Source organism: Rhineura floridana, chromosome 3, assembly GCF_030035675.1.
Source record: "Rhineura floridana isolate rRhiFlo1 chromosome 3, rRhiFlo1.hap2, whole genome shotgun sequence".
Lineage (NCBI taxonomy): Eukaryota > Metazoa > Chordata > Lepidosauria > Squamata > Rhineuridae > Rhineura > Rhineura floridana.
The window spans coordinates 196,926,314-196,947,175 of NC_084482.1; the positions used below are offsets into that span (position 1 = coordinate 196,926,314).

General features: G+C 44.8%; 1 protein-coding gene across 1 annotated transcript; it reads left to right on the top strand.

Annotated features, from left to right (window-relative positions):
* Window positions 1–252: 252 nt before the first annotated feature.
* On the top strand, window positions 253–20,648 carry LOC133380994 (zinc finger protein RFP-like). The gene is made up of 8 exons (XM_061619315.1): window positions 253–865; window positions 7,384–7,479; window positions 8,468–8,698; window positions 9,966–9,988; window positions 13,199–13,314; window positions 15,147–15,173; window positions 17,680–17,706; window positions 19,508–20,648. The coding sequence occupies exons 1-8, from the start codon at window positions 488–490 to the stop codon at window positions 20,035–20,037; spliced, it is 1,428 nt and encodes a 475-aa protein (XP_061475299.1). The 5' UTR covers window positions 253–487; the 3' UTR covers window positions 20,038–20,648.
* The last annotated feature ends 214 nt before the right edge of the window (window positions 20,649–20,862 follow it).

The window sequence follows — 20,862 nt, forward strand, 5'->3', positions numbered from 1 at the left end:
AGCTGTTACTGCTTCACTCTCCAGTTCTTCAGAAGCAGATAAAGGCAATTTAGAATTCAGAAAATCTACTGGAAAGCGCACCAAATGTGTGTGGGTGTAATTTTCAGGATGAATTTTCATCCATTTGGAGGGGGACACACGATGTGGTGCCTGTGCTATTTTGCAACATCCTGTTTTAATCATCAACAGGTTTCTGGGTCACTTATTAGCTTTCAAAATAGTTGGGGCTGGAATGGGCTAAGGCATTTCGCTTATAGCCTCTTTTCTCCCCATGAGCAGTAATTAAACCCACTCCTTTTTGACTCTGTAGTTTTGGAGTTTTTTTAAATGATTTTTATAAGGGGCTCTTTCATCATTATTCCAGCGTATACAGTGCTGTAGATGTCAGCTCAGCCAGGATCCTCCCCTGTTTGGAGGCATTTCCAGAAAAGGAAACACCCAAACTAAAGTGACACTCTTCTTCTTAACGCTTCAGAGAGAGGCAGCCATGGCATCTGGGGGTCACATCCAGGGGCTCAGTGAAGAAGCGACTTGTTCCATCTGCCTGGACTACTTCAAAAACCCAATGACGATCGACTGCGGGCACAATTTCTGCCAGGCCTGCCTCAACCAGTGTTGGGGAGAGTCCAACACAGACCCTTCCTGCCCTCAGTGCAGAGAAACGATTCAGCAAAGGATCTTCAGGCCGAACCGGCAGCTGGCAAACCTCGTACAGCTTGTCAAGACACTTCAGGAGGGGAAAGAAGAAGCAGCCAGCCCTTTCTCCAAGAACGACCAGACCCCAATTTATGTGGAATATGACAGATCTAGGGGGCATCCAGCTCGTGATGTTTGTCCTATGGAAGAGGCTTCCCAACAGTATAAGGTAGGCCAGTGGTGTCTGGTGATCCCTGGACCTGGTGGGGCTCCTTTGGGGGCAAAGAGAGCACATGGGTGGGTGCAAAGAGGTTTCATTTTCTCACCATCCTCCTCATTTGCACAGAAACAGTGGACATGTTTTACAGTTGTACAAATCCTTTTTTAAGTTTTTTGTCCACAGTATAATTTAGAGTTGACTAAATCTGCTATCCTATACACACTTCCCTGGAAGTAAGCCCCATTGAACTCTTTGGGGCTTCAATGACAGATATGTAGGATTGCCTGCAGAGACCTATAACTCAGAGGTAAACAGAAATTGCACATATTAAAAGTAAACCACCGGAACAGATCTTACCCCTCTCCTGAAATTGGAAATAGAGTCTCATTTCTATGTTTTGCAACAAAGAATGAAAGTTACTTATTGAACCTTGAAGACAATCAGATTAGATTAACACACATCTCCCTCTCCCCGCTCGCCCCCCATTGTTTCAAAATTTTCAGAAAATTGTCTCTTAAGTTCTATGTTTGACAGGGCATTTCTGTCAAAGGTAGAACTTAATCTACAATCTTACACACTTATGCATTTAACTCAATGATTTCTGAGTTGACATGTATAGGATTGCACTCCACCAGAATGTATTACGGAATTTCAGGCAGTGGCAGCTGGTGTCCCTCGGGACTGGTGGGGCAGAAGGCAGGGAGCCCAAAAGTAGATGGAGCCAGTGCCAATGACAGGTTAAGCCAATTAATTCTAGGTTTGTCCCCATCCACCTCAATGCTAAGTTCAGCAAGGGAAACACTGAGACTGACAGTGCCACCCTCTGGATTGGTTGTAAGTAGGAAGGCAATCAGGTGGGAGCTATCTGAGGGCACACTGATGTTGGCAGGGCACCTCCCCAATGAACCAGCCTCCACTGATTTCAGGGACTACTTCTGGCCACCGTAACGGTACACTTCTTCCCATGTCCACTAGGAAGAAAGCCTCACTGAATTCCATGAGACTTCCTCCCTGACCCTGGCAAGATAGCAGCCTAAACTGGTTAGTCTAATGCAGGATTGTCAGCAAGGGACCTAATAATCTTCCAGTTTTAGCGGGAAAGAGTATCTCACAACACCATCCAGCTTGTTGCCATCTATATCTTCTTTTCAAAAATGTGGCGTAAGATGAAAGTGTGGACTAGGACCTGAGAGACAAGGGTTCAAATCCCCACTTGGCCATGAAGCTCACTGGGTGACCTTGGACCAAACACTGTCTCTCAGATTAACCTATTATTGTTGTTGTTGTTTATTTCTACCCTGCCTTTTGGCCAAAAGGCCCTCAAGGCGGCTTACAAAAAAACACAAATATAAAAATACATCAATACATCAATAAAATACATCAACACATCAGAATACCTCAAAATACATCAATAAAACAATACAATTTACAGTAGTCAATAAATAAATAAATAAATAAATAAATAAATAAATAAATAAATAAATAAATAAATAAATAAATAAATAAATAAATAAATGTGGGTGAGAAGAAGGATGGGCACAGGAGAAGTCCAAAGAATACTTCTGAGAAAGACATGCATAGAACTGTGCTGTTAGTTTCAGCAGGTATCAAAGAGTGATGAATGTCTCATGCTAGAATGACTGAGTCCAGCAAAACAGCCTAAATCTACATTTTTGGAGTTTTAAAATATTGAGGAAACTTGTACCTGGGTACGTGTGATGAAGATAGTCCACATCTGTGACAAAGCTATTATATGGCAAGAGAAACCCAGCTCTTGCTAGCAGCATAGCAAAATAAATCCCATGGTAGTGATCTACCTTACAGATTTGTTGTGAGGATAAACTGGGAAAGAGAACCATGCATGCCGCCTTGAGCTCTTTAGAGGAAAGGTGGGATATAAATGTAATAAATACAATAAGTCTATGTCTAGGCTGTTTGCCCCTGATTATGAATTGGTGTGTGCGTGCGTGTGTGTGTCAGAGAGAGAGAGAGAGAGAGAGAGAATATGCAAGGGGAAGAGATTGCAAGGCCAAAGGGCTGGATCATGGCTTCAAAGTGTAAATGAACAGAAAAAGATCCTATTGATCCATTGGCAAGGATCCTAATTCTCCCCTCCAACACCTTGGCTGGGTTTTTTCCAACTTTGCACTAATGGAGCAAGCCCCTTTAAAGTCTGGCCCCCACTGCCAGTTAGCTATTGCTGGTGGGAGCGCACCATCAAAGAGGCTTGCTCTGTTAGCACAATCTGGTTTGCACTGAAACTCCTTGCCAAAACTGAACTTTTTTTCTGCTTAGTTGTGGGGTACAAAACATCTGGAGTGCACTTAGTGCAGTAAGGACAGGCTGGGCTCCCCCCTGACTCCACAGTAATGCCTCACCTCACCCTCATTTTAAGAACAGAAGAAGAGCCCGCTGGATCAGGCCAGTGACTCATCTTGTCCAGCATCCTGTTTTCGTGGTGGCCAGCCAGATGCCCCAAAGGGAAGCTCACAAACAGGACCTGAGTGCAAGAGGACTCTCCCTTCCTGCAGTTTCCACCAACTGCTGTTCAGAAGTATACTGCCTCTGACTATGCAGGCTTAACACAGCCATCATGGCTAGTAGAGACTGATAGCCTTCTCCTCCATGAAAAACATTTCCAGAAGTTTTTTTTTTTAAATAATGTTTTGCTTGAACTTGTACACACTCTCTCTCCTGCAATGGAGTGCATCTCTCCCCTTGGTTTCACAAAAGCGGGAAACAGTTACCCACAACAGTAAGTGGTGCTCCATTATTTCACTTATCAAGAGTTGGGCTGAAGTGGCAAGTGCTAATTGTAACAAAAGGATGGGTCATAGCACTAGATAAAACAGGGCAATGAGTGACAAAGTGAGAAGGGGGAATTAAAGGGGTCTTTAATAGCGTGATATACATTATCAGTACAAAACCTCATGGTTCCATCTTTTTTCGGAACCAGGACAATACTTGAGGCCCAGGGACTGATGGATTCCCTGATCACCCCTAGTTCCAACATGTCTTCAACCTCCTTTCTAGTTTCATTCAAAACTTTCCCATTCACACGGTATGGAACAGATCTGATTGGGGCATGATTTCCAGTATCAATTGAATGTCTGGCTATACTGGTTCAGCCAGGTTTGTTGCTGAAGAGATCCCCATAATTTATTAAAACTCTTAGAATCTCTTTCTTGACTTCTTCCTCCACCTCCTCCGACCATTCCAGTTGATCTACCCCTCCTTTTGCTTTGCTTTCCTGTACCAAATCTGGACGTTCGGGACCACTACCCTCAGGGAACAAGGTGACCTGTAAAACTTTAACATCCCTGGTGTGATATGGTCTAAGCATATTCACATGCACCACCTTCTGTTTGACTGGTTCACATTCATTCTCTCTCTCAGCAGGCATCCACAGTCTGTACAGCACACCATTCTCCCACACAGTTTGATCCCTCAAAGTCTCTGTAAAGGGGATTCTGTGTTGGAGGGCTTTTCCCTTTATTATATCCAAACTGTTATCATTTTTCAGCTCCTCCCTAAATTGCTGTGTCTCTGTGTCAGAGACCATTTGAAACAGTGTATCTCTCTCCGCAGGCCTGCTAGGGGTTGCTATGGCAACCTCAGGCTCGATAACAGGTTCCACCCTGTTTTCTTCAGCCTCTGTTGAAATGGCTTCTGTTGCTTTGCCAAGTTGTTGTCTGGTCACCACATATATTTTTCCTTGTGCCCCCATAACATCTCTTCCCAGTATCACTGGTTCTTGTTGTTGGGCGTTAATACCTATTTTACATATCTCCTCCTTTCCTCTCCACTTTAATTTTATCAGGGCCATGGGTATGCTTTCTGGTTCACCCCTCACTCCTTGGATTGTCACCGTTTCCTGAGGTAATATTTCCTCAGATTTTATCAAATCTGGCCTCAGTAACATCTGAGTGGCACCAGTATCCAGCAATACCCAATAATTTGCCCCTTGCACACACACTTCTTCCCTCAGACTCGAATCAAAGTCTTGTACATTTGTCCAGTTTATCTGACAGAACTGAACTTTCTTTGTTTCTAACTCCCTTGGTTCTGTTTTCACTGCCCTTCCCTGAGCAGGATTACCAATGGGGTTGGCGACCTCACATTGAAAACGTAGGTGCCCCGGTCTACCACATTTATAACATAATTTCTCCTCCATTTTGGGGTACACAGATCCACTCTGGGGTGTCCTGTGCCCTTCAGACTTTATTGGAGGACTCACTCGCTGTGGTACCACATCCTTTCTGCCACCATTATATGGTCTGGGTTTAAACTCTCTCGATGTTTTGCTCACCCAGCCAGTTCTATTGGAGGCAAAATGATCTGCCAACTCTGCTGCCTCTTGAACAGATTTAGGGGAATGGTCTTTGACAAGGAGCCTTATTTCTGGTGGTAACTGATGGTATAATTGATCCAGTATCATGAGGCTTTTCACCTCTTCTACTGATTGAGCTTTGGCACTTCCCATCCACTTTCCAAATATGTCCACCAATTTTGCTCCCAGTTCAACAAAAGACCTCCCTGCCTGGATCTGGCAGTTTCGAAATAACTTTCTGAAATAGTCAGGTTCCAGTCTGAATCTTTTGTACACTGCCTCTTTAAACTCAACATATGTGACGGGCCTGTCTGAGGGGAAATATTGGTATACCTCTGCCAATTTCCCTTTGATCAAATTTGATAAATATTGTATATATTTATCCTCCGGTAGCCCCCACATCTGAGCTGCCTTTTCGAAGGTGTTGAGGTAAATCTGTGGGTCTTGTCCCGGCTCATACACCGCAAAGTCTTTTGGTGTAATCTTGATTTTTGTTTCATTTTTGTCTTTTCTTGTTTCATCCGAATGAAACTTCTCTCTTTCAAATTTTAGCTTTTCCACTTGTATCTCAGCATCCAATACTTGTTGCTTCTCCATCTCCTCAAACTCCATTCTCATCCTCTCTATTTCCAACTCCCGCTGTTTTTCTTTCTCATCAGCCTCCATCCTCAATCTCTCAGTTTCCAACTTGAACTTCTCTCTCAAATACTCTATATAAGCAGGATTGCTTGAATACCCTTCTGGGTTCTCTTCTCTGACAGGTTGTGTTGGATTGATGTGAATGCTATCAATGCTACCCGCAGTTCATCTACCCCTTTACCCTCGTGAGGTAAATTGAACGTGATGCACTTCTCCACCAGCTCCTCTCTTTTCATCTTTATATATTCAGCCATGTTTTTAGGAGTTCACTCACACTTTGCCACACACTCTTTGCCAGTCACTCTCACAAGTAATCTTTGTTTGTTATTTCTTTTTGCCACACCACTTTTAGGGACTCTCTGTTGTTCGTATCCCAAAGCTACAGCGACCACATGTGATGTCCTTCCCTGGCACCACCTGTGACGCTCTCAGCAGACAGGATCATCAGGTTTATTTTTACCCTTTACAGCACTAGCACCGATCACAAAAGATCCCACTGCTAGGCAGCACCACCCGACACTCTGTAACCCTTTTAGCCAATAGACTGTACCTAGTCTCTGCCTGGCTATTCCAATACCTTGTGTCAATGGGTATAGGTAATTTGTTAAAAAAACCCTGCAGCCCCTTGACTCTGAAGCATACAGCCCTGGGTTTCTCTGTGGGACTGGATACACTTTCTTCCGATCCGCCACTGCCACCATTCGATACAAACTGTTCAGCCTTGGTTACTTTGCTATTCCCCCTGATATGTGTATCCCAGCTGAAGGAATCAGGCTTTTATTTAACCAAGAAATATTTATTAAGAATTAGAAATAACAAGATTACTTAAGGAATGTTTCACAAGCGTATGGTTTCATCTATATTCTGTTATGTACTTGACTTCTTACTAATTGCCTCAGAACTCCAACTCACTCTCAACAACAACAACCTCCAAACACCACCACAACCTCTCTTTCACCTCTCTCAACCTCCAACATCCACCACACTGATTCAACTGTCATTCTTCCATTTATACTCCCAGCCATTCAAACGCTCAGCCAATCATCCAGCATTCTACTGCTCATGTACTCCCCCTCCTCTTTCACTCCACTTACCATATGTCTTCTATATAACCAGCACTTACCATATTTACAATATAAGCAGGAACATCACACTGACACATTCATAGCCAGGGTACCCTGAACCTAAAGGTTGCCTGAACCTCAGTCTCCTCACGTGAGTCCATTCATTCCCACTGAAAACAGAGAGCAAGACATGGAAGGGGGCAAGTCACAACACAGCTACCAGGGTTGCCCAAGTGAAATGAGGTCTGTTAATAAGTTACTAGCCATTCACTATCAGATCAGACAGGAGTTTCTAAGGAAGTAACTTGCATCAGGTGAATTGCATTGGCTGCCCATTAGCTACTGGGCTAAGTTCAAGGTGTTGTTTTGGTGTATAAAGCCCTATACAGCTTGGGACCAGGGCTCCTTTTGGGAGGAAGAGCAGGATATAAATTTAATAATAATAAAATAAGTTGATCTCCTGTCCAAGCAAAAGGTGTTTCTGTTTTTTGCAGGAAAAAATCAAGGCCTATCTGAGATATCTGAAGAAGGAGAGAGAAAAGCTCATGAACCAGCAGTTTTCTGAAGAGCAGGGCAAGCAGGAATATCTGGTAGGTGTGTGTATGTTAAGGCTCACCTGCAGGGGCGGTGTGTTGACAGGTAGAATCCCCATGCCCTCCATTGGTGATGCAAAACCATTTTTCCCTGTTTGACATATGTATATCTGTGTTATTCTACAGTGTTTACAACCTGGTTCAAAATGCGTTTCATTTTTCCACAGCTGAAGCACCCAAGGGTGCCTACCAGCTGGGAACATGTTACAGAAACTGCATGAAAAGCATCCCAACAACTCTGCCAGTCCAGAATCTGGGAGGTCCTTTCCAAATATCATCTCCATGTTTTTGTATACAATTTTGCCTAAAATACACATTTTTTCCCAAAGCAATTCCCCTCTAAAGCATTTTTGTATGTTATTTTTAATATATCCATTTTTATCCACACTTTACCCTAGTATGGCATTTTTATACATGTTACTTGGCAGGAGACGTGCACTGCAAAATTCAGAGAAATGTGAGTTTTGAAGGATGGCTGTATTTCGGTTTGCATTTTGTTTCAGAAGGTGCAAAGGTTGCCTTTAAATATGAACCTCTCCTCCATCCTTAGCCTCTGCTAGAGCAGAGTCTACTTGATAGGACTGCATCATGTGTTTTCCTTCAGCCATATGGCAGAGGGGAAGCACCAACTCTTCCTTCATGTGGATGAATCACCACCTATGCAGCTATCTGAACCAGACACAAAACATCAAATTTACATTCACCTGCTTGCCTTTTCCAATGGCTTATAATTCTCTGTGCAATTTAAAAGAAATTGCTTTAAGTTGGTTTGTGTTGAAACATGTGCCGCATCCATGCCCTCCCTGCCACACTGATTGTGGCAAAGAACCTGGGGTAAAGTGCCCCCCTTTTCTGTACCCACAAGTTTTGTGAACAATCATGTCATTCATTGGTATAGCCACAGGCTACTAGAGAACTTCCCTTGGCAGAACCTCACATTCTACCTCTGCCCATTCATTTCTTTGTATTCCCTGCCGCCCCCCAGACACAGTTAGAAATGGAGAAGCAGAAGGCCGGGTCTGCCTTTGAGAGGATGCAGGAGTTCCTGGTGGAGAAGCAGCACCTCTGGCTCAGTCAGCTGGAAGATCTGGGGAAAGAGATGGAGAAGAAGCATGAAGAAAACCTTGCCAAACTCTCTGAAGAGATTTCCCAACTCAATGAGCTGATCGCGGAGATGGAAGGGAAGTGCCTGCAGCCCGCAAGTGAAATCCTGCAGGTGAGTGTGCTGCTGAACCCCAGGGGAAAGGGCGCATCAAAATAAACATGTTCAATGCCTTCCAAGGGGTCAAAGAATGCACCAACACACATCTGGTCCGCTGCAAGTATGGCTTTGTTTCAGGTATGTTGCTTCACATGCCTGCTTCTGCCCATGGCCCGGATTATTTTCACCAATAAGTAAAGTCCTGCAGTAGGCCTTCCCTCCTAAGGTGCCTTGTTCCCATACTGTTAGGCTTGGCCAGCTTAAGTCCTGAACTTCTACCCATGTGAAGGGTAAACCTAGGACACCAGTATTCCCTGCCCAGTAGGGTTAGGAGAAGAGCCTGAGGATGGTAGAGGAGTGTGGTTAAGAGAAGATCCTGTGGAAGAGAAGTGAGAGCTAAGTCTCCCCTTTCCCTGTGGAGGGCCCTAGCTATTTCCACCGGTTCCCTGTGTCCCCACTGGGCTTTTCCTCGGCTTCCCTCTCTCTGAGGCTTTTTACATCCTTGTCTCCCCACCCTTTGTTCTCCCTGAGGTACTGCAGCTGGGCTCCTCTCCCATCAAGCAGATGTCTGAGATGATGCCCCACCCTGCTCCTTTGCCTCCCACTCCCACAGTTGGAGTTTCAGGCAGTGTCCCATCAAGGTCCCCTCAGGAGCAGTTGCCTGGTTAGTGCCTGGCAGTGAGGCTTGAGGCCTACTTAATGAGCCAGGAGCAGGCAATGGACCGGTAACCCCATCACAGTGAAACTAACCCAAAGGGCCCCTCCAGACTGCTGTTTTATGGCAGGTGTGTCCTGCATCATGTTCTTGACACAATAATAGGGCGTGAGTGGTGGATTAATTCTGCTTTAGTTTGTTCTGCAGTGCTTCTCCCATGCTACCGCATGATCATTGCCCGAAACGGGCTATAGTGCAACAAAAGTGGGGCAAAACTAAACCAGAACATTTGTGATATAAAAAGTTCTGGGATCTCAGCAGGATATTACGGGATACACACTGAATGGAAATGGAGCAGTGTGCTTGCCCCAAACCTTTTTCAGGCACAATCACTATTGAAAGTGGGACCATGTATGATCACCCTGATAGCATCATAAGCACAAATCATAATGAATGTGCAATAAAAAGGAGGGTCCCAAAGATGCCGTCCAGGTCTCTTGGAATGAAGAAGGCAGGATCTATTTGTTTCCCACAGACAAGGAAGGGGGAAAAGGAATCCCCACTAGATAAAGAAGCAGTCCTGTGTTTGTTCTGTCTGGGTAGCTGACGCCCATTTCTTTCTTTCAGGATATCAGAGATGCCTTAAGCAGGTACGCAGCTCTTTCTCCATCCCCCCTTTCTGTTTTCCCTAATCTTGGCCTAGGAGAGATTTGTTCCCCTTGGAGTGCTTTGGCAAACAATTGATACTATTTCTTTCAGTTGTGTGGTTCGCACACCTCTGCCTCTTTGTTTTTATGTACAGTGCATGCTCCTCTCCTTTTTTTCTTCCTCTTTCTCACTCCTTTTCCTTTTTCATTTGCTGCCAAACTTCAATCCCATTTTTAAAAAATCAGATTTTTGCAAAGGAGGGCCAAAAAACATTTACTGCAAAATACAATGCAACAGAGTACAATGGAAATACTTTTCTTCTAGCAGCACAGCACTTAAATGGATTTAGGCTGCAGACACACCGTACATTTGGCTTCCCCCAAAGAATCCTGGGAACTGTCATTTGTGCTGGGAATTGTAGCTCGGGGGGGGTAAACTACAGTCCTTAGGATTCTTTGGGAGAAGTCATCATGGGCTGTATGGTGTTGTGTGTATGCAGTCTTGTCCTTGATAGGGATGGGGGAGAAATTAGATTCAGTTTGCATGTAAAACCGAATTTATCAAATCCACACTTTCCAAAACAACATGAGAACTGAAACACAGCCATCCTCACAATTCACACATCTGAATTTTGTGATGCAGTTCTCCAACTAAGCAATGTTTGCAAAAATGCATATATTAGGGGAAAGTGTGCATAAATATATAAAGTGAAAATAGCATACAAAAATGCATTACATTAGGAGAACTTGCTTGCAAAAATGTATATATTAGTCAAAACTGCATACAAAAAGTGTGTTTATTAAGAGAAATTCTCACTAAAATGCTGGAGAAAAAAATGCAAATGGATGCAGAAAGGCGAACGGAATTTAAAGTTGGAAAAGTGAGAAACTGAGAGAACCGCAATTAACAAAACTTTCCAACCCTAGTCCCTGATGGAGTTCAGGCTGTCCAGATATTGCTGGACTGCAGCACTACAACTCCCATCATCCCTGACCCATGGCTGGGGTTGATGGGAGTTGGAGTCTAAGAACACCTGGAGTGTCCCAGGCTTCCCATCCTTTTTTTAAAAAAAAGATTGTTTCCTTCTCTCTGAGACTGGGAGTCTACAATTCCCAGGACCCTCCCTCAACAAATGTGCTTAGACGTACGGTGTGCATGCAGCCTTAGTTGTTGGAAAGAGGATCACTAGAGAGTTTCTAGTGAAATTCCTCCCAACAACTAAGGCTGCGCACGCACCACACATAGGTTTCAGCACTATGGACAGCTCCTTGAAATGTCAGACTAAAACCCAGAGTGAATTCCACTGCCCACTGACATGGAGTCACCAGCCACCACTGCTAGCAACCTATTCCCTTTGGGGACGTTACGGGGGTTGTCCATCTAGCTAAGTGCGGTGGACTCCAGCCTCTGCTATGTGAGACTCTTCTAACAGATGATGCCATGGATAGAACATGGACGCTTTTACACACAAAGCTTCTACTGTACCACTGGACAATGGGGCCTTGACCTGAGCTGCACATGCTGTCTCCTCCTCCTCTCTTGTCCATTTGCCCCTCCTGATCCTTCAAAGAACAGCAGAGAAATTACCATGAGACTGAAACTACCTTACAGACTGTCGCTGTTTTGCAAGAGGGATTCGATCCCATACTGGGAGATTTAGGTCTGCACAATTAAAATGGGTTATAGCACTCTGGTGCAACAAACCCATTTTTTAAAAGGAAAAAGAAAAAGGGACTTTGGGCATAGGGAAAGTGATGAGAAAGTGCAATAGAAAGTGTGGGATAACAGTTGATTGACAAGAAGATGTATAACTTCCATACAAAGTTCAGGATGAATGCTCAGTAAACAGGTTGGCTGAATGTGCCCTGGGGAACCAAACTTCATTGGTTGTATCCAGAGCTTGGAAAAGTTACTTTTTTGAACTACAACTCCCAGCAGTGCCAGCCAGCATGGCTACTGGATTGGGCTGATGGGAGTTGTAGTTCAAAAAAGTAACTTTTCCAAGCTCTGGTATCAACTGAATTCTATTCAGAGTAGATCCATTGAAAAATTAATGGACCCCACTCAGCCATGTTTATTCATTTCTGTGGGTCTACTCTGCTTAGAACTAACCTTAGATACACTCCTAAATGTTCTAATGCTCATATCTGAGATCCCTTTGATGAAAGGCACTCTAGATGATGAAGAAGATAGATTTATTCAATTTATATCCCGACCTTTGTTCCAAAAGAGTCCAGGGCACTAAACACATCAATGATAAAACAATTTTTAAAAGCATTCTAAAAAACAATTAAAATATTCTCTCAACCAGAGACCTCAGGGTTGCAATTGCCTTTCTGTCATCCAATGCCTGGGTAAACAGGAATGTTTTTAAATTCCTCCTGAAAGTCAGTAATGAGGGAGATAGATGTACCTCACAAAGGAGAGCATTATAAATGTGGAACCACCACTGAAAAGGCCCTGTCACAGGTTGACAGCAACTGGGCAGCACCCAATGGCAGCACCACTAACAAAGACTCACCTGCCAATTGTAGGGTCCAAAATGGTTGATATTAGGGAAATAAATCTATACCCTAGCGTGAAGGGCAATCTGACGCTTGATGCAGAAACCTTGAATACTTCCACACAATCTGCTAATTGGGAACACCTCCAGGCTTGAGTAAGTCCTGGGCAACATGCCCCCTGGTGACTGAGGTCCCTTCATACATTGGTGGGCCCTGCTGGGCTAATCTGGTGATGGCAACAGCAAGGAAGCAGGCAGACACCAACATAGTGTTGCTGCAAGGCATTGTGGAACATTTAAATGGTGTCTAGACCCAATGCTGCTTGGGATGCTGAGCTGGAGGAAAAAAATAAGGGGGAGGGTCGAGCCAAGTGTCAACAGTGGGTCCTGCTGGAGTGTTGAGGCCCCAACTGCTGCCCAATGATGTCAGGTGCTGGCACCAGTCCCGCTTCTAATCTAGTCAGTTTCATTTCAGTGAGGGAAAATAACTACTACACAGGAGATTCCCTCCCCCTCCACTCCCCATTAAGAGTGAAATTGATTTAAGTAGAAACTGTTCAAGATGATTTTAAGCTTTAAAATAGCAGGTTGGGCACCTTGCACACAAGAGGATCTTGAGCCAGACCCTAGCCTGCCATTTAATGATTCACGCTTACAGGAGAATGATGTTTTACTGTTATTCCTTAAACGTGAACATATTCTCTTCTAGGTGTGAGAAGAATTTAATAGAACACGTGGTGGACCTTTTTCCCAGGCCGGAAGAGAGACTCAGAGTTTTCACCCAGAAAAACTCCACTTTAGAGAAGGCCACAGAGAACTACAAAGGTGCTGGCGACAGCTGAAGAAGGGGGGTGGATGACCGATCTCTGACTGCTCCAGTTCCAGGCTGGTTGCAAAGAGTCAAATCCTTTGAAAAGGGGAGCTGTCTTTCTCTGCAAGGATCCTCAAGATGCCTGAAGCATCTTAAGAATCATTGCCCCTGTTCCATTCCTCACTGGCAGGCCCTTGGAGGAGGAAAGCTGCATCAGCAGGAAAATGTTGTCCTTCATTAAAGCACCCATGAGCTCTTTCTCTCCCTGCCTCCAAACTCTTCCACCTGAGGAAGGAGGCTAGATTGCCTGATGCCACTGTCCTTCTCTGCTCATCAAAGAATTTACCAACGAGGATCCCTTAGTACTGGGCATGGTGGCTCTATCACCTCATCATTATCACCACCACCATCGGTGGTAAAAACTGTGATGATGCACATGCAGCAAGATGATCTCTTTTATAATAACTTGGGTCCCCTTTGGAGTGACAAAAGATGGTATATGGGTGCTTTTATAAATAAAATCTTCCCATCTGTATTTGAATGGTTGTGCATGAATAAAAATTCTGGCTGGACATTATGCTCCCATCTCTTCGCTTTCTAGCCAAGAGAAAATATTTCAGAGCCAGTTGTTGGGAGCAAAGCACCAACACATGTAACAAGTAACCTGAACCAGTGGGAGGCGATAGTCAGAAAAGCAATCTATTCTTCCTTCTGCCAATTCCTTCTTTAAAGTAACTACTTGTTCGTTTTTCCTCAGGCTTCTTCCTCCCTTTTCTTCCTTTCTTTGTTAGTTAGAGAGGGCCCCTCTGAGTGCATGCCTCATTACTCTGCTCTGCATTATGTCTGTACTCTGCAATGCAATATGTCTGTACTCAGAATGGCTATATTTCCCAGGAGTAATAAATCTGAGGAAGGCAATGATAAACCCCCTCTGAATACTGCTTACCATGAACACCCTATTCATAGGGTCGCCATAAGTCGGAATCAACTTGAAGGAAGTCCATTTCCATTTTCAATCAACCTGAAGTTTCTTAATTTTTTCCAAACTGCCAATCTTTGCAGACTAGTTATTTCTACACTCCACCGCAGTGTATACAAAACTTCAACACCAGTCCCACCTCTTTCTCCTAGATGCTGTATTAGTTGGGAACATTTCTCCAGGTACACAAAAGATGGATGCAATGGGCGATATTCAGCTAATTTTTTGCACTAGTGCCACAGTTAATACTTGTGTGATGGGGTTTCCCGCCTCCCCGCATGTGCACCCTGTTCCATCCCCAAGTCTGCTCTGGAGGGCTGGGGAAAAACTCATGACATGCTTAGAGGGAACATGGGGGGAAGGAGAGGGGGAGATTGTTCTGTTGCACAAGGATAAATCCTTGCACTGATAGAACGATTGTTTTAGCACTATGTTGAATACAACCCAAAGGGTTCTATCTAACAAGTTATATTTGGAGCAGACTCATTGAAATGAATGGACCTAATGATTTCAGTGGGTTTACAGTCCTATATCATTGGCCTTGAGCATCTTACAGATGCATAAAATATTCACTGCCTCCTGCTGCCCCCACCCCAATTAGCAAAATATCTCAATGTGGAGCAGTCTAAATAGAAGGGGCTTTCCCTTCCTGTTTTAAAGTCATCCTCCCAGATGGCTTCCTTTTCCTCTTGCTACCCTCGACAGACTCCACAATAAAAAAAAAAAATTTGCGGCCAGCAAGATCTTAATTTAAGTGCTGATCTAAATGAGGAGTTTCCTGTACGTGAGAGTGCTGGAGGAAGGGGGTTGTTCATGAAAGAACATGTTACTCTGAGTAATTCTGTCCCCTTTTCCCTACCATAACAGAGTCTCTGGAGCAAGTTCTGAGAGCAGGTAATTTTCTGAGAATGAAAGAGAAATTTTGGTGCACAGTGGTGGCTTGAATGTTGGAGGGCCCCCACTGAGACAGGGTAAGCAAGGACTGGATGAAGGGTGAAGAAACTCTCTTTGCCCTTGAAGATCCCATATCAAAGGAATTAATTCATATGAATATCATCCTAATTTAAATGCTCATCTTTAGGATGCACTTAGGGCCTCTCCAGACTGATGCTTTCCCCCCCCCCCGGTGTTTTTTGCAACATATCATTAACGCAGTAATAGTGCATTAGTGGTGGATTTACATTATAGTGGCGGATTTATATTGCACTATAGTGCAGCAAAAACAGAATTGGTCGCCCTGTATGATGACCTATGTCGGGAGAGGGACAGGGGGAGTGTAACTCTGTTGATTCTCCTTGATCTCTCAGCTGCTTTTGATACCATCGACCATGGTATCCTTCTGGGGAGACTCATGGAGTTGGGAGTTGGAGGTACTGCTTGGCAGTGGCTCCGCTCTTACTTGGTGGATCGTCTCCAGAAGGTAGGGCTTGGGGAGCACTGCTCGATACCCTGGACTCTCCATTGTGGAGTCCTGCAGGGATCGGTTTTGTCCCCTATGCTTTTTAACATCTACATGAAGCCGCTGGGTGTGGTCATCAGGAGTTTTGGAGTGCGTTGTCACCAGTATGCTGATGACATGCAGCTCTATTTCTCCTTTTCATCTTCTTCAGGTGAGGCTGTTAATGTGCTGAACCGATGCCTGGCCGCGATAATGGACTGGATGAGAGCTAACAAACTTAGGCTCAATCCTGACAAGACTGAGACGCTGTTGGTGAATGCCTTCTCGGCCCAGATGGTGGATGTCCAACCTGTTCTGGATGGGGTTACACTCCCCCTGAAGGAACAGGTTCGTAGTCTGGGGGTTCTTTTCGATCCATTCCTGTCCCTCGAGGCTCAGGTAGCCTCGGTGGCACAGAATGCGTTCTACCATCTTCGGATGGTAGCCCAGCTACGCCCCTACCTGGACAGCAACGACCTCGCCTCAGTTGTGCATGCTCTGGTAACCTCTAGATTGGACTACTGCAATGCACTCTACGTGGGGCTGCCTTTGAAGACAGTTCGAAAACTACAGCTAGTGCAAAACGCGGCAGCCAGAATGTTGACGAGGACGAGACGGTCCGCACATATAACACCTGTTCTGGCTCGTTTGCACTGGCTACCTGTTCGTTTCCGGGCCAGATTCAAAGTGCTAGTTTTGACTTATAAAGCCTTACACGGCGCGGGACCACAGTACCTGGCGGAACGCCTCTCCCGATATGAACCTACCCGCTCACTACGTTCAACATCAAAGGCCCTCCTCCGAGTTCCGACCCATAGAGAGTCTCGGAGGGTTGTAACAAGATCCAGGGCCTTTTCAGTGGTGGCCCCTGAATTATGGAACAGTCTCCCCGACGAGGTACGCCTGGCGCCTACACTTCTATCTTTCCGGCGCCAGGTCAAAACCTTTTTATTTTCCCAGGCATTTTAATATATTTTATTAGTTTTTAATATGTACCAGATTGTTTAATTGTTTAATATTGTTTAATATGTTTGCCTTTTAGTGTTTTTTATGTGATTTTATTGTATTTTACCTACTGTTGTGCACCGCCCAGAGAGCCTTCTGGCTGTGGGCGGTATAAAAATTGAATAAAATAAATAAATAAATAAATAAAAAGACCCCAGGACATTTCTATATAAATAAAAATGTACACCCTGAATCCATTATGCTGCAGTTTGCAGCCCAACAGACAGGTGGCACTGTGAACTATATCACAGAGGCAAAGGAGAGAGGAAGCATCAGGAAGTAGTTCAGGCAGGCTGTGGAGAAACATTCCTGACAGGCTGGTCTAAGAGAGGAGGGGGAAAGTGGGGGTCTTAGCCAGCTCTAAAGGGGAGGAGGGAAGGTAGCAGGGAGGCGTAACCAAGACTAAACCCCACTAACTCATTAGACCGGCGCTGGGGAACCTTTTTTGCCCCCACTTTGTGGGTCAACTTTGACAGGTGTCAATCACGTGTCCTTACATTTATGTCATGTGATTGACATTGGGGTTGCCCTGCCCACCTGTTAAAGTTGGCCCACAGGGTGGGAGCAAAAATGATTCCCCATCCCTGGTTTAATGAGTTTGTCTGAGGGGGTTCGCAAGGTCTAAGTGTACAAGGATTGGTGAGGGGTTGGGGGCGGGATTGTAGATTTGCAAGCAATGCAAGCAGGGTATAAAAAGTTATAAGATTTCAGCAGGAAGTTACAAGAAATGCATTGATTAGAAACAAAGCAGTATGCCTACCCTGAAACTTTTGCAGGCAAAAACAGTATTGAAAGAGGGATCCCATATAACAGCTATGATACCATCATGAGCACACAAATGATCATGAATACACAATAAAAAGGACGTCTGGAGGGGCCCTCAGGGTGTAATTGGGGGTTTCTTGTGTTCCATAAGGATCTGCCTTTACGTTTGTCTCTCTTTCCTCCACATAACAGATTATTTGAAGCAAGCCCTGAACAAAGGTAAATATCTGATAGAAACTAGATGGCATGGGAAACATTTGGTGGAAGGTGGAGTCTCAGCACCCACCCTTTGTTCAGTGATTTAATCAGACAAATGACTGAACCAGCCTTGCTCTGGAAAATTTAGTTGATCTCTCTTCCTTTTCCTCAGACAAGACTTGGGCAGTAACAGGGCTGTCTAGGTTAGCCAGGATAGTCAGGATGATGATCTTGTAAGCTGCTTAGAGGTTTTTCACAATCAAGCGGTATATAAATTTTGTTAAATACATTTAAAAAAAAATCCGAGAGAGGGGGGAGAGTAGAAAGTGTCTGGAAAGTGAACTGGAGCTTGGTGGGGCATGAGACTGATTGATTGATTGATTAAATTTCTATCCCGCCGTTCCTCCCAGAAGGAGTCCAGGGCAGCAAACAAGGGACAAAACACTAAAAACATCTTTAAAACAAACAAAAACAAAAGATGTGAAATCAAACTGCATTTCAGCCACCACCATATCACTGGTCTGTTCAAGTGTTAGAGCTCGCATGTAGAGCGACAGGGATGTGGAGATACACTGGAATAATCCTTCCCCTGACACCATGGAGTTGTACCCAATGTTAGTCCTACTTAAAGTAAACCCATTTAACTCAATGGACATGGCTAACTTAGGTGCATGACTTTCAGTGAGTCTACTCGAACATTGGATAGAATCCCATGTGTTCTGGGGTAGCCTCTCCCCATGGTGTCTGCATGTATAGCTTGATCATCCATAGGAGGAAGCCTTCATGTGTACAGCTGAACACACAAAGACTCCTTTATGACCTGTTCAGGGTCATATGGAAGTCGTTGTGCATACAGCTATACAGATGAGGCCCTGCAGGTGTCAGGGGCATGACCCCACCCACTCCCATCTTGCTCTAAACAGCGATTTCCCATAGGCTGGCCATTGTGAGAAACAAAGGCTAGAGTAGATACTTTATTTCCTTAACATTTATTTATGAATTTAATTTTTTATTAACAGCTTGTAATATAACATGTGCAGTTTACTTACATTTACTTCCTGCCTTTCTGCCTAACAACAGGCCTGCGAGATGGCTGACAGTAAATGAAAACTGCCACGTCATAAACACAATAATAACATTCTTTTAAAAGGCAGCGGTGACTTACGAAGGCTCCAGAGGAGGAGGAAGATGATGTTCTGTCACTAAGTTTTACATGTGATAGGCAAGCCTTGGGGAGAGGACTTTTTCCATCAGATCATGCAGGGCTTTTCTTAGAGTTGATGAGGAAAGCTCATGTGGTTCACAATCGCTGCCTGTAGAGCATAGTGATCAACTGGGTATATAAGGGGTAAGATGATCTTTCAGGTATGCTGGTCCCAAGCTGTATAGGGGTTTGCACACCAAAACCAGAAATGGGGGCACACAATGCTAGTCAGACTCTGCCCCCTTTTACTCTAAAACTGGCTGGATCAGCTTGAGTGCATTTTCTTTTTAATTCAGCTTCAGACAGATTTCACCTGATTGGTTTTCTACCTGTTGCCCCTCTAGGTGTGGCCAATGGAAACACTTTGCTGTAGGCTCAGACAGAGACAGTGATTGGGCCAGCAGCACTTTGCTGTGGGCAGTCCTGAAAGACCTGAAGGCAGCAGTGGGGAAGAGAGGTGTGTTCAGCCGAAGGCAGAGTCGCTTCAAAACACAGCCAGAAAACCTATTCTCGCTGCTTTTGAAGAGACTAGTGTGCCCCACAGCCTTAGGCTAATCCTTTTGCTGAGTCTCTCCAGACTCCTTTTTCATTCTTTTGTTTCTTTGCTCTTTCCTGCAGCAAATGTGACTCTGGATCCAGACACCGCCCACCCCTTGCTCATTCTGTCCAGGGACCTGAATAGTGTGAGGAGGGTTCAGAGAGAGCAGAACCTGCCTGACAACCCAGAGAGATTTGATATGATGCCCTTCGTGCTGGGCTGTGAGAGATTCACTTCTGGAAGACACTGGTGGGAGGTGGATGTGTGGAGGAAGGCAACGTGGGCCGTGGGGGTTGCAACGGAGTCAGTCAGGAAGAAGGGACACATCGACATTAACCCACATGAAGGGATCTGGGCCATGGGGAAGCCGCCCTGTTACTCGCCCTCCCCCTGTCAGTTCTTGGCTTTCACTTCCCCTCGGCCAACCGATTTGACCTTGAGAAGAGAGCCCAGGAAGATCCGGGTGGCCCTGGATTATGAAGGGGGTTGTGTGGAGTTCTTTGATGCCGACACTGGGGAATTCATCTTCACTTTCCATTTGGGATCGTTCTATGGGGAGAGGATCCGACCCTTTTTGCAGGTGTGCTGCGATGTCAGTCTGAAGTGCTGAAGCTTGAAGAGAAGCACACACACACACACACACAACTCTTTTGCCACCAGCCTGAAAAAAGAAGAGTCTCTTAACAACTTTCTCCATGGCTGCATAAAGGGTTACAGTCCTTATGGTTCTCAGACAAGACTTCCAGTTCTTTGTTGCAGATTCTTCCCTCTGCAAAATAAAAAAAGAGAGGGAGGCATTCAGGGTTAGATGGCCCTCTTGCTTACCTGGCAAAGCACCTGCTTTACATGCAGAAAGTCCCAAGTTCAATCCCAGGTATCTCCTGGTGGAGCTGGGTGAGACCCCTATCTGGAATCCTGGCGAGCTGCTACGAGTCAGTGTAGACAGTACTGAGTGATGCGGATTCTGGCTGCCATTCCTTCTAAGCAGGGGAACCACATAGGCAATAATGAGTAGAGCTGCTGTAGCAGACTGAACATGCGCAAAGACACAGATTTTGCAAGAATGCATAGAGGGGTGTAGCTAGTATGTGGACCGAGCATCGCAGTGGCACAGAATAATTGGATGAGACTGTTGCTATGGCTATGACACATGTAGGGGTATATATGTCTGTACCCAACCGCCATTTGTTAGTTGTGTACTTTGCTCCAGTGAAGCGCTTTGCTGAATAAATAACTTTAAAATAGGCTTTGGCTTCGTTATTAAGTCTCCTCCAAAGAGAACCTAGTCGTAAACTCCATGACATGAGCAAGATGGACCAATAGTCTGACTAAATGTAAGGCAGCTTCTTATGCTTTTTTTAAAAAATCAACCGGTTCAGGTATTCTTTTTACTTCATCTATTGATTCCCTCCATCCCTCCCCCACAAGTCATTAA

Coding starts and splice junctions, on each gene's coding strand:
- LOC133380994 (XM_061619315.1), top strand. CDS start 488: ATGGCATCTGGGGGTCACATCCAGGGGCTCAGTGAAGAAGCGACTTGT. Junction 7,480..8,467: donor AGGGCAAGCAGGAATATCTG/GTAGGTGTGTGT, acceptor GCCGCCCCCCAG/ACACAGTTAGAAATGGAGAA. Junction 9,989..13,198: donor ATCAGAGATGCCTTAAGCAG/GTACGCAGCTCT, acceptor ATTCTCTTCTAG/GTGTGAGAAGAATTTAATAG.